The 14,445-nt window shown below is 33.9% G+C and overlaps 2 protein-coding genes across 3 annotated transcripts; both read right to left on the bottom strand.

The window, feature by feature from the left end:
- Positions 1 to 1,961: 1,961 nt before the first annotated feature.
- On the bottom strand, positions 1,962 to 3,517 carry LOC149409263 (uncharacterized). The gene is made up of 3 exons (XM_089650013.1): positions 3,309 to 3,517; positions 2,455 to 2,607; positions 1,962 to 2,366 (listed from the first exon to the last, which is right to left on the bottom strand). Exons 1-3 carry the CDS (start codon positions 3,442 to 3,444, stop codon positions 2,167 to 2,169), a joined length of 489 nt encoding a protein of 162 aa, XP_089506139.1. The 5' UTR covers positions 3,445 to 3,517; the 3' UTR covers positions 1,962 to 2,166.
- A 4,390-nt stretch (positions 3,518 to 7,907) lies between these two features.
- On the bottom strand, positions 7,908 to 14,160 carry LOC149409262 (uncharacterized). 2 transcript variants are annotated; one of them, XM_089650007.1, is made up of 2 exons: positions 13,316 to 14,160; positions 7,908 to 11,997 (listed from the first exon to the last, which is right to left on the bottom strand). In XM_089650007.1, exon 2 carries the CDS (start codon positions 11,923 to 11,925, stop codon positions 8,419 to 8,421), a length of 3,507 nt encoding a protein of 1,168 aa, XP_089506133.1. In that variant the 5' UTR covers positions 11,926 to 11,997; positions 13,316 to 14,160; the 3' UTR covers positions 7,908 to 8,418. The 2 variants fall into 2 exon arrangements, with proteins under 2 accessions (XP_089506133.1, XP_089506134.1); XM_089650008.1 differs by having other exon boundaries at positions 7,908 to 9,454; positions 13,316 to 13,706.
- Positions 14,161 to 14,445: the final 285 nt, after the last annotated feature.

Below are 14,445 nucleotides of genomic sequence, written 5' to 3'. Positions count from 1 at the left end.
ACAAATGCTCAAAACTACACTTGTAGTGAGCCGTTCTCTAGGAGAACTTTTCTTCCACTACGATTGTAGTTGGCCGTCTCCTAGGGGTTAATGTTCATTCCAAATATCCGATTCCTACCCAAATTGCCCTCTACCTGGTTTTTATTCCATTTTCTGAAGGTCTCTTTCGGAAAAAGCAAGCAAGAAGATTTGAAAAATATAAGCCAAAAGCAAATGTTACTTCATTTTTAATGTTAAACATTTTTGTCGTTGTTGCATTTAGTTATAAGTCATAGTGTCTACAGAACATTCAATACCAACATCAGAAATTCCAATTGAAGCAACATCATTCACAAGGTTAAGGCCTCCTTTCCTACTCCTATTTTTCCTTGTGATAAACAAAATTGACATATTGTTTGAGATTTCTTACCGTGTTGGCTAACGGATGTATTATTATAATAATAAAAAAATATTTTTAATTGTCAAGTCTCTGACAGCCCTGAATTGTTGAAGCTACTTTGCCATACACTCCGGCCATAGTGGCCAAGTTGAGATATAAATTTGATTGTAACAATAAACTCACTACTATTTGCGCTATTATACTTTGCTAGATTATATCTGTTGGCAAGTCACCTTTACTGTATATTTTATCCTGTGTAAATGAAGTGTTTTCTATTATTGTAGCATTCTATGCCTTTTTTCAGCTGTATCACATTCAATGTCGTTTTATATACATATTGTTGTGTTCTTCAATTTAATACTAATATTCGCCTATGTATCACTGTGAACTTATAATATAATGTATCACATTACTGTAAAAGCCTTTTATGGCGTTTAATAAATAAATAAATAAATAAATAAATAAATATTATAATATAATAATATATACATTTCTAGTATCCTTGCACCTTCAAAAAACTATTTGGGCGTTCGGTTATTAAAAAGGTTGAATATTAACGAATTTCTCATTTTTATCAGCATTTGATTTAATTTTGTATATTTGCCATTTAGAATGCATCTCATAAATCTGGGTACTTCAAGTTCCCTTTATTACCTAACCCAGCTTATCTTATATGACTCGACTATTAGACGATAAAATGAAAACCCGAAAGAAAACAAAAGAAAAAAATTTGTGTCGAGGGTTTGCGGACCAACGCGACAATTATAAAAAAACTCTTACTTTTGCGAACCGTTACAATTTACCTACCTTTTGTAAGGTAGTGGACAGATGTAATGTATAAGTTATACGTTAAGTCGTTTGGCTTTTAACACATGACATAAATGTTTTTTTCAGTCATTATGGGTACCGCCGCCCCGTAAATTCTAAGGTCGCATGAAGTAGTTCGCTACGATTTGTTACTTAACTTCTGTTTGCACTTCTTGCACTTCTGTGCACGGGTTTCAGGGGATGCGGTTTGTCCAAGTCTTGGCGGCAGATGCGTCTGCCCACCAACTGTGTGGTCTGCCGGATTGGGAGACGCCGGTCTAAGGAGACTTTCAAACATCTGCCACAGGATTCTCTCGAACCATCGCCTTGCACGGGAGTGGGAGGGATGGATTCATACATCTGGACATAGTGACCTACCAACTTATCATACCGATTTCTTCCGTGGTCCTCCTCACCTCCATTTCCTTTAGAGTCCTTGTGGAGCCTTTGTAAAAAAGATTAAAGAAGAGAAGAAAAAAGATGTTCCTAAACATAAATGAAAGTAATAATAATAGAATAGTTTCAAACCGAGCACAAAAAGGATGTTCTCAAGTATGTTCTCAAGTATGGGTAAGAAAATGACGGTTTAAATTACTCTTTTGAGAACATGAATAGTTGCAGTAGGAACATGAATACGATTTTCTTCCAGTATGGGTAACCATGTGACGTTTTAAATTTCTCTTTAGAGAAAATGAATAGTTGCAGTCGGAACATGAAAAAGGCTTTTCTGTAGTGTGGGTAATCATATGAAGTTTTAAAGATCCCTTTTGAGAATATGAATAGTTACATTCGGAACAAGAAAAATGTTTTTCTCCAGTATGGGTAAGCACATGAAGTTTTAAGGATCCATTTTGGGAACATGAATAACTGCAGTAAGGACAGGCGTAAGGTTTTTTTCCAGTATGAGTAAATACGTGACGTTCTAAAGTTCCCTTTCGAGAACACGAATAACTGCAGTAGGAACATGAAAAAGGTTTTTCTCAAGTATGGGTACGCATGTGAAGTGTTAGAGTTCCCTTTTGAGAACAAGAATAACTACAGTAGGAACATGAGTAAGGTTTTTCTCCAGTATGGGTACGCATGTGACGATCTAAATTTCCTATTCGTGAAAACGAATAGCTGCAGTAGGAACATGAATAAGCCTTCTCTATGGGGTGATTCCTCAGGTCCGTTATAAAGTCTGAAATAAAAAGTGGATAAAGTTCAATAAATAAGTATATATGATGAAACTATTAAAAGTAATTCAGAAATACAAAATACGATTTTACCTGCAGTCTGGGTAATACTGGCAGAGTGCTCTAAGCATTCCTTTTTAACATCCGGCAGGTCTATGTCAATTTCCACACAAGCAATGCCCCCTCTATCCTCTTCTAGGAGTCCTGCTTCTACCTTGATGGGAACTGTCTCCATATTAATGCTACCTGGGATAAAAAAATAACAGTACATTGATATTTCGAAACATGCTGAGCACTTCGGTGCTATTTATATTATTATTTTTGTATTGATGCATTACATAATACTGTCGAACTATTGGTGATAAGGTACTTGGAGTAGTTTAGCCTTAATGAGTGAGGATTGAAAGCATAAAAAATACAACACTAAGAAAAGTATGCACGTAATAGGTGACCTTTAAATAAACTGCGACGAAGAAAAAAATAGGTTTAAAGACTTTGCAAAGATTTTTATTTATAAAAATGAGGTGGAATGTTCGCTGTGGGGACGATTTTAGCGATCTATTGTATTCTTGAGAAATTTCATGCATAATTTCTAGTTTCTCAAAGCCAATGGAATAATAATTATGGAATCGCTGTAGTACTTCTTCAAGGTCCTAATGAAATAGTTTTTCAGAAAAAAATCCTAGATTTCCCAGCCTAGGGGGAATTAATATTCATCTTCCATACACCGTGCAGAAAGGCGCGCTCACGATAGTTGTCAGGTAGCTCAAAAAAATGAATATAGTTAACAATCCGGCAAAATAACGTATGCAGGATCGAAGAATGCTGTTGAGTTTGGTGAGGTTAGTTTGAGAGTGAGATGCACTGTGCGCGATTATGATCATGTCGATGCAGTCGCGTAAAGAACGGCAGTTTTAGTTTCGAAAGGCAATAATATAATAAAATACCTAAAATGTTAGTATAAATAGATTCCGAACATTCTTCCTTGACAAAATGATTGTCTATTTCGATTTCCGTATACATCGTAGCGACACTCTCTTCCGCACTTGTGCCTGTTTCTAACTTGATAGTGGTGGAATTCATGCTTTCACGTAAGAATATTGAATTTCTGTTTTATTAACTATATAACGAGGTTAAAGGATATCTATTTCGAACAAGTTTTAGTCCAAGGCTAATAAAATGGCGAAGTAGTAATGCAAAAATAAATTAACCAACAAATAAGTGACAGCAAGCGGGCGAGAGCTTTTTTCCATAGAAACTTCAACATTAAGAACGCAATTTTCGTGTTTATGATTACATCTCAGTGTTGCCATTTCAACGAACACGTTTTATGAATTATTATTTAAAAACAGTTAATAATATTTTTGAATTATTTTGATTTATCTTTTTAATTCCTTTCAATGTTTACAGATTTTCATCGCTTGGGATGTCCTTTTAAGTCGAAAATACACTATGCAACAAAACGGTTTATTTATTTATTTATTTATACTGGGTTTTACAGATGATCACACTAACGTGAGATCAATCCACTTATAAAAACTCAGTTATTGTACAATTACAAAAATCTACAATTAAATATAGATACAAAAAATTAAATACAGATACATACAATTAAATACAGATACATACAATTAGAAAACAAAAACATCAGAGAATAAAAATAAAATACACAATCATATACAAGCTCGCTCAAGTAACACATTTAATTATACATTATTACAAGTGGTAAGAGGCATAAGAAATACGAGAGGTATGCATAGAGAGAAAATTGACACAATGAATTAGCTAATATTTTTTAATAGCGCCAGAACTTTTTTTCTGAATCCGTACAAATTATCGACAAAAATATCTATTTCAGCACACTCTATCTTGTTATATAGTCGACACATCTGGGTCAGAGGGCTAAAGTAGGCGATATTATTTATAAATGTATTCAGGTGAAAAATATTATGGCGTCTTAAACAATGACGCGAATTGGGGACATTTATTTTAATATTGCTAAGACATAATGTAGTATCAAGTTGACCGTGAATAATTTTATGTAAACATATGAGATCAGTCGATTGCCTTCTAGTTTTAAGTGTATCAATCTTGAAGTAATCACGACGTACGTCATATGATCTTAGATGGTCATGTAATCCACATTTGAAGGATAACATTCTTAGCATTTTTTTTAATGGATTCTACAATATTTTCATATTTGCAGTAATGTGGATTCCAAATAGAGCTTCCATATTCAAGTTTACTTCTAATTAAGGCATTGTAAAGAGTTAGAATTGATTGAGGATCTTGGAAAGGTTTACATATTCTATGAATAAATCCCATCATTTTTAATGATTTGCACTTAATGTCGTTAATGTGTACATCAAATATGAATTTAGAATCAAGAGTGATTCCTAGATCTCTTATTGAAGATACTTTTTTGAGAATAATATTATTATAACATAGGAAAAATCCTTTATAATTCTATTTCTAGTGAAGTTTAAAATGTAACATTTTTCACAGTGCATATCATTGACAGTACACCAGTTATTAAGTGTGTCGAGGTCGTTTTGAAGCAGTTGATGATCGGAAACAGACTTGATTTTACGAAAAATTTTAAGATCATCAGCGAAAAAAGCATAATCACAATTTAATTTCGAGCCAAGGTCATTTATGAATATAAGAAAAAGCAGGGGGCCAAGATTTGAACCCTGTGGTACACCGGAAGTTACAATTATAGGGGATGATTTGTATCCATTAATAAGAACTAATTGAGTTCTGTTATACAAATATGATTTCACCCAGCGAAGTAGATCTCCATGTATTCCTATTTGTTCAAGTTTTTTTAATAAGATGGAGTGATTAACTTTATCAAAAGCTTTTTGGAAATCAATTTAATATAAACATATTTAAATAGAAGCAAAAAAGTTAAGCAACTGGAAACTAGATTATGTAGGTACTTGAAGATGGCAAACAATGGTCAATGACAAGCTGGCTCAACTGAATAGCGTCTTCGGCGCTACCTACAACTTACAAAAACATAATTTTGCATGAAACACACAACTAATTACAAAAATAGAATCAGCTGGCGGACCACAGAAGTTTAGCGTCAGCACACCACGAGTTAACACATGTTCTTCTCTCCAAATTTCTGAATTATTTATTGAAAACCTTCTGTTTGATAATATAAAATTTAAAATTTTCGAGGGTATATATTATAACATTAAAAATATACCTACCTACAATGTAAAAAAACTTTAAGACCGCCACTAGAAGACCCAACATACTTCAATATTTTATTTTTAATTAAATAAAAACAAAACACTTGGTGTACACAACTTTATTATCAAAATTATCAACTTGTTTCAAATTTTAATTTAGATTTTTTTGAAGTTTACTTATTTTTATTTTATTTATTTAAAGCTTAAATGAGCAGCACGATGCACGGAAGAGGATATTAGTTTAATAAACACATAATTATATATTATATTTATAATTATATTATATTTATTATCTTTGATTTATTATATGTGAATTGTTATTTTTTTCTTACCTTAAAAATGTCGATAGCCTTTCTTGAGGAAAAATGCACTCAATTTTGTTTTTCGATATGTTAAGCTCTCTGAAACTTGTTCCAGTAGATGGTTTAAGGAAGTTACAGACATTCTAAAACAATTAAAGAACTTTAGTTCATCACTTCTCAACTCACCAATTAACACTTGGAAAGTTCCTACAGAAAATCTTTCAGCTATGATTGGGTGAACCCAAAATTTTCTTTTCACTTTTTTCCTTCTTTTTAATAAGTACCACATGAAAACAAGAGATTCCTAGTCGTCCATTGTGCACGATCGTCTACTGAAAAATGAGCAAATAAAATGTTTTGGTTGAATCGACAATTATATGTTTTCGTAGAGTAGTCCCTTACTCATTAGTTTATGTATTATTGTAATAAATTAATAAGAATCACGAAACTACTTAACAGGAGGCTTATTTCTGATCAGATGCTCCTTTACAAAATTATTAACTCAAAATTTGATTGCCCGAAGATGGTAAACAAAATAAATGTCCACGCACCGCTTCGATATAGCAGACAGAAAACCTTTTTCAATATTGACAAATCCAACACCAACTCCAATTAAAATGAACAGAACCTGCAGTTGGTACAACAAAAACCTTGCAAATATAGACATACATGCTGACATATTCACTGCTAGTTACTCTCGTTACAGAAGTTCATTGTATCACATTTTAGGTATGAAAAGCACAAAATCAAAATGATTAAATTATTTGTACCTTATTTTATTTTTAAATTGCTAATTTTTATTTTTTTATTTTAGTTGCGCGGCAACATTCCCTCATCCCGCTACAACGCCAAAACCTGTCTCCCACTTTATCCGTCCTGTATACTTATAAACACTAGGTATATTCTTATAGGTGTATTGCATTTGTTCTACTTCCATGTTTATACTTGTTACTTAATTCGTCTTTTTAACTTGTTTCTTAGTCCTGCTTTTATATTTAAGTCTACATTCACTAAATACTAAGTTGTATATTATCAAATCAACCATCTGTGAACATTTATAATTGATCTGTTTCTTGTCCATCCTCCTTTGTATATTAAATTAATATTAAGACTGTTTATGTTCCTTGAAACAAATAAATAAATTAAACCCATATTTTGAAATTATATTTATCAATTAGAAAATTTTACTTACAAACATAAAAAATTACTTCTATTATAGAACAATTTTATAAAACTATTAGTGTATTTTTTTTTCTAAGTAAGACAAACATTCCCGGGTTACGAATAACCTGACAATATTTGAAAATCTCCTACTACCACCGCAGAAAGCTAAAAATGTTACTTGTGTTGTGATGGAGGACTTAGCCGGCCGAGGAATTGAACACACTACGCCTGAGTAGGACCCAAACGCGATGTCAACTCAGCCACCGACCGGTTCGTTTGATATTTTTGGCACTTTTTGTATAATTTTGGATCCAGGTAGAAATTGAAACCCACTTATTTCGCCAGAAATGTTTATTGCAGAAGAGGAAGAAAATTATAAATCAACCTATTTATTGACTTTTAACAGAGAGAACGGTCTGGCGACATCTATTGAAAAAACTATCAACTTATTTATTAACTTCAGTCCGTTGGAAAGGCAAGCATCTACACACAGCGACATCTATGCAAAGCCAACCAAACTCCAATTTCTAACATAAACTCCCCCCGAAAAAAGGATTGGAGGTCATTTTTTCTGAAACAAACCCCAAAACATAAGAATAAAAATTAAGCAGCTAAATATCTACATATATGCCAAAATTAATTTGGAAGAAACAAAAATAGTAATTATTAACTATTACTGTTAATACAAAAAAAATTGATTAACAATAAATATTTGAAATGATAGGTAACCTATTTCTAAGCATAAGTTTAAACATAAGACTACTCTAAAAACGAAATGACAATTTCAAACTAACTAAAATTATACAAATTAATTATGAGATTAAAATTATTACTTTCGTTCAAATCAAATTCATGCAATTCACTAAGCTATTGTATACTATAATTTAACAACTAAGATAATTCCAATAACCTTGTTCTAACAGAAATCATAACAATAATCAAACATAAAACAAATAATATAGACAACACAACATGGAGCGCTGGTTTCCTGGTCATCCTTCTTAAGGGTTTGTGTTTTTCTATAGTTCATTACCACATTTATAATTAGTTTCTTCAGATGTATTTGTGTAGTTTGAAATTACATATAGCCAGCAGGCTATCTCGGTTTATAAGCGTTCATTTTTAAAGTGTTTTTTTTTTTTTCTTGGTATATACGGATCTACAATCCTTTTTTTATTTTGTACATTTTTTATCAAACTCGCAAGTTTTATTGTTATCCACTTTTTTATGCACTGTTTTTACCTTTTATTTATTATTATTTCTTCCTTATCTTCTTTTAATTTATTATTATTATTTTTTTATTTATGATAATACACAAAAATTTTATATTGTTTTTATCACGAAACTTTTTGTATTGTTTTGCACAAAACCTTTTTTTTATTTTGCGCTTACTCAGCGTCTGGTCCGTTGGGTGGGGGTGTCGACATTTTCGGCTCCTCGTTGTCATCTATTGGCAACAGACAGATCTTTGAAATGGCCCTCTGGATGATGCCTTTCGACGTGATGATGGTCGCCACGCGAACTCTTCCATCAGCGCCAGGATGAACGGCGCTCACACGTCCCAGCCTCCAGTAGCAAGAAGGGACGTTGTCCTCCTTTATTACGACCATGTCGCCAGACCGCATCTGCCTTTGATTCCTATTGGTCCATTTGCTTCTGGTTTGAAGTTCTGCTAAGTACTCCTTCCGCCACCTCGACCAGAAAAATTGTACAATCTGGATTAGTTTTTGGTAATTGTTTAATCGATTGAATGTGATATGTTCCAAATTTTGTTCTGGAATCGCCGCCAAACTAGTTCCTATTAGAAAGTGACCGGGAGTCAAGGGATTAAGGTCATAAGGATCATTTGATAAGGGAGACAGTGGCCTGGAGTTTAAGCAAGATTCAATTTGACACAACACCGTATTAATCTCTTCATAAGTTAATGAAGCGATACTGGTTATTCTTTTTAAGTGATGCTTAACTGACTTTATCCCAGCCTCCCAGAGCCCCCCAAAGTTCGGCGCACGAGCTGGTATAAATTGCCATTGTATTCCTAATGTGGATAAATAATTATCAATTTTATCATTAGACATATTTAAAAAATTATAAATTTCTCTTAGTTCATTATTAGCCGCTTTAAAATTGGTTGCATTGTCCGAGAACATTTTGCTTGGTCTAAAACGACGCGAGATAAACCGTTTCAAAGAGTTTAAAAAACTCTCTGCGCTCAAGGACAGCACAGCTTCTAAGTGCACGGCTTTAGTGACCATGCATACGAACAAGCAAATATATGATTTAACGCTATGTGATTTTCTGTGAATACCCGACTTTATTAATATTGGTCCACAGTAGTCCACTCCTGTTATCTGAAATGGCCTACATTCAGTTATTCTTTCAGCTGGCAGGTCGGCCATCAACTGCTGTTCGGATTTGGGATTACATCTATAACAAATTATACATTTTTTTATTATTTTTTTTACAACATTCCTTCCCTTAATCGGCCAAAATTTCATTCTAATCAACGCCAATAATGACTGCGTTCCCGAGTGTAAGTTCAAGTAATGATAGTGTTTTACAATTAACTCTGTTAATTTATGATGCGAAGGTAACAAAATTGGGTGCTGCTGGCCTTCGGTTACCATTTTACCTTTGGAGAGCCTTCCCCCCACACGAATTAGATCCCTTTCAATAAAAGGATCTAATGACTTTAGTGCACTATCCCTAGGTATATTACCTCCATTCTTTAAAGCTCGAATTTCGTCTCTGAAACAGTATGATTGCGCCCGAGATATTAATTTGTTTACTGAATTTTCCAACTCACTAACTGTCAATTTACTATAGCGGCGCTGCGAAGGGTTTCTACAATTAAAAATAAATCTATTAATGTATGCTGTTACTCTCTGTAATTTGGAAAAATTGGAATATCTATCAAAAATGTCCCAGTCCTGTTTCACAGCAGACAACAGTGCCGAGCTTGTTTTGATCTCTGGTGGATCAATACAAAATGAGTTGGAATTTGGCCAGCACGCTGAATCCAACGTCAGCCAACCTGGACCATGCCACCAAATGCTGGAAATTAATAACTGTGAAACGCTGATTCCTCTGGAAAGCACGTCTGCTGCATTGTCTTCCGACCGTACATGGTTCCATTGCTCCGGCTGACTAGTTTCCTGGATTTCCGCCACTCTATTAGCAACGAAAGTGTTCCATCTTACTGGCTGATCCCTGATCCAGCACAGTACTATTTGGGAATCACACCAGTATGTAGTAGGTATATCCTGAGTACATAGAGCATCTTTAACGTAGTTCACCAGTCTTGTCAGTAATACGGCTCCACATAATTCTAACTTGGGTAGAGATACACTTTTCAAAGGCGCTACCCGTGATTTGGACATTATCAAATTGGAGTACTTCTTACCCAATTTGTCAGTAGACACCATATAAACACAGGACGAATATGCCTTTTCTGAGGCGTCACAAAATCCATGTAGCTGTAAATTTACATGATCTTGACATATTATCTTTCTACCTATTCTTAAATTATTTAATTGAGGCAGTTCATTCACATATGCTTCCCATGTCTTCAACATATTATATGGAATAGGCTCATCCCATTGAAGCTTTGCCTGCCACAATTTTTGCATCAATAATTTAGCAATAACAGTAACAGGACCTATTAATCCTAACGGGTCAAATATGGACGCAATGCATGACAGTATTTGTCGTTTGCTATTAATTGGATTTTTTAATAACTTCACTGTGTATAGGAAATTATCCTGCTGATTGTTCCAAGACAGGCCTAATATTTTGTTGTCATTTGAATCTGTGCTAATAATCATATCTGACATGCCTTTTTTCTTCGAACATAACGAGGGCAAATTCAACCGCCATTTCCTTAAGTTCATCCCAGCGGATGCCATGATGGATATTAGTTGTTCTTTAATTATTAAACAGTTTTCTTCAGTTTCATCTCCAGTAATTAAATCATCCACATAAAAATTATTCTTTATAATCTGACTGACCTTGTGGTTTGATGATATATTTTCATTTCCCAGCTGCTGGAGGCATCTAGTTGCTAAAAATGATGACGGCCCAAGACCGTAGGTAACGGTGTTAAGTCGATAATGCTGAATTTCCTCCTCCGGGAAATTTTTCCATACTATTCGCTGTAGATCCCTGTCTTCGGGTCGCACCAATATTTGCCTGTACATTTTCTCAATGTCGGCTGTTATCGCGTACTGGTGTTTTCTGAAACATATCAATTGTGCGGCTAAATCTTTCTGTAAAACAGGTCCTATCATGAGAGCATCGTTTAACGATATACCATTGGATGATTTTGCTGAACCGTCAAATACCACTCGAGTCTTAGTGGTAGTGCTCGATTCTTTCAATACTGCATGATGTGGCAAATAAAAATAACAATCTTCATTAGAAGGTGCTTCGCACTGGGTCATGTGACCCAAGTCTATATATTCCTGCATGAATTCCTTATATTTTTTCATCAGGTCAGGATTTGAAGAAAATTTCCTTTGCAAATTGCAAAGTCTTTTTTCCGCCATGGGCAGCGTTTCTCCCAACTGTTTAACACAGGGGCGCTGTGGTAAGCTTACCATGAAACGACCATTGTCATTCCTTTGAAACGTGTCCTTGAAAATCTCCTCGCACGCTCGCTCCTCATGGCTCCGGTGCTTCACCGGTTGGAATTCTTCTAATTTCCAGAAGTTTTCAATCTGTTTATGGATTATATTTAATGATAGTTGACAAGATTTTACTGGCCTTTTTATTTTTGTTGTGACGATGGGTCCTGACACCAGCCATCCGAATTCAGTTCTCTGTAATATGGGTCCTGAGTCTCCATTTCGAAGTTGATCTTGCTTCATAATTTCCCAAAAGATTTCCGCTCCGAGTAGCATATCTATGGAGCTTGTTTCATAGAAGGCAGGATCCGCTAACTGAAGACCATCAGGTATGTTGGCATCCTTTCTCTGAAAAGAAATCTGCGGCAGATGACTTGTTACTTCTTTCAAAACGAGACATTCTATGTCTCTTTCATACGGTGAATAGTTCGAGAAAATTCTTAAATTTATGCTATTTTTAATATTCAATATTTTGTTTTGGATTCCGGTAATCGGTATGTTTGCCCTTTTGGGTTTTAATTGCAACCTTGTTGCAAATTCTTCTGTTATAAAATTGGATTGAGAACCACTATCCAATAAAACTCTAGCCTTAATCAAATTTCCGTTATTATTCAAAACTTTAATAACGGCGGTAGATAACAAAACAAAACTATTAGATATTTTCATAGAGTGATTTGTAACTAAAGGTTCATTATTTGATGTTGATGGTGAATCCCTATCCTGAGACTTCGAATTATCTGTTTCCTTTTTTAAATGCAACAAAGTATTGTGCGAGTTATTTTCGCATATACGACAATTGTATTTACTTTTACATTCCTTTAGCTTATGACCCAAGCACAAACATTTCAAACACGCATTTACTTGACGTATCTTTATAATTCTATCCTTAGTATTTAATATTAAAAATTTTTTACAATTATAAACCTTATGATCGCCTTTGCAAATAATACATTTTGTCATTTGAGGCGTTAAAGAAATCATAGCTTCTTTTCGGTATTTGAAAGGAAAAGTTTTATTTTGATTAAATTTTCCTTCAGTAATCCCAGCAAATTCTAAAATCTGAACTCGATCTGATAAATATTTTATAAACTCTTTATATGTGGGTAGATTATCTTTTGTGGCAAATACTTCCCAATGATGTCGAGTTTCACTATCTAGTTTTCGCGACAATAAATATATTAACATGATATCCCAATTTTCGGTGGGTATATTTAACTTATTTAACGATTTTAAATGTAATTCGGATTCATCGATAAGATTCCTTAATGCTACGGAATTTTCAAATTTTATTTCAGGCAATTTGAATAATGCTTCAACGTGCTTATGTATAATAATTTTTATATTTTGATAGCGAGAAGTTAACATCTCCCATGCAGTATGATAGTTATCCTGGTTATTTGGAAGTGAGGTTAATAATTTAGCTGCGTCACCTTCGAGGCATGATCGCAGATAATACAATTTTTGAATAACTTCTAAAGATGGATTATTTTCAACTAAAGCAACAAAAGTATCCCGAAAATTCAACCATTTTTCGTAACTCCCATTAAATTTTGGCAACTCAAGTATAAGCAAACGTATGTTATGTGATGTTGTATTCTGAACTTTATTTAACAATTTATCTTTAGCCTTAGCAACAAGATTATAATATAAATTTTCAAATGCTTGCCTTTCTGTTTTGGTTAATTCTTCCGGCGAAATTGCTTCTATGTTATCTTGTAATGAGTCGAAAGTGTCTAAAATTGGTTCAAGTTTCTTCAATCTGACTTCAATTTCAGATTGCGACAAATTATCACCGTTTATATATTCATTGAACCTAGTTAATTTCGCCTTGCAAATTCCACGCTGGTTAATCAAAGTTTTGAGATCCATTTTTAAATATCAAGAAAAGAGGTATTCACAGAACGTATTGTCAAATGATAATCACTTGTAATCAATCACTACACGTGCACTGTCCTTGATCACAGAACTTTACTAATTAACCGATAAACAATGAATTTTATCTGAATTTTATAAATGCAACAGCTCGATGGCTGTCAACAAGAAAATAATATGATTTGTTATTCTCTCCACAATCTCCACCGCGCATGCGTCAGCTTGCTTCGCGGCTGGGTTGGTTTACCGTCTCGCGGTAAATTTCGAAATTTAAACTTACGGATTTTCAAATATAACCGCTCGTAATAAATCTTTTAAGAAATTTAAAATACTTGCTTTGTATTCTAACTTCTTTTTATATTGTTGTAACAATTATTATTGCTTACTACAATTTCGATGATGGGTATGAAATCAATTCAAACAACACTTGGTAACAATCAGCCCGATTCAATTTTAAAACAAACAAAGAAATACGGCTGTGTAATAAATCATGCTCTCCTGCCTGGGAAAATAAGGTAGGTATATGGGATATGGTCACTTGCCCGTTTTTCTGAAGATCCCCTCTGATGTTGGATGTTGAAGATGTTTGCTGGTTCTTTTATCATCCGCGATTCAATCGATAATACGGATGCGGCACGAAGGTCCAATGTATATTTTTGGATCCAGGTAGAAATTGAAACCCACTTATTTCGCCAGAAATGTTTATTGCAGAAGAGGAAGAAAATTATAAATCAACCTATTTATTGACTTTTAACAGAGAGAACGGTCTGGCGACATCTATTGAAAAAACTATCAACTTATTTATTAACTTCAGTCCGTTGGAAAGGCAAGCATCTACACACAGCGACATCTATGCAAAGCCAACCAAACTCCAATTTCTAACACTTTTCACTATGACCAATTTTTTATCAGTGTTTCTAGACT

Source organism: Hesperophylax consimilis, unplaced genomic scaffold, assembly GCF_061612785.1.
Source record: "Hesperophylax consimilis isolate HC1 unplaced genomic scaffold, BYU_Hcon_1.0 scaffold_32, whole genome shotgun sequence".
Classification (NCBI taxonomy): domain Eukaryota; kingdom Metazoa; phylum Arthropoda; class Insecta; order Trichoptera; family Limnephilidae; genus Hesperophylax; species Hesperophylax consimilis.
The sequence above is the reverse complement of the archived record's forward strand: the minus strand, read 5'-3'. Positions and strand labels throughout refer to the sequence as shown.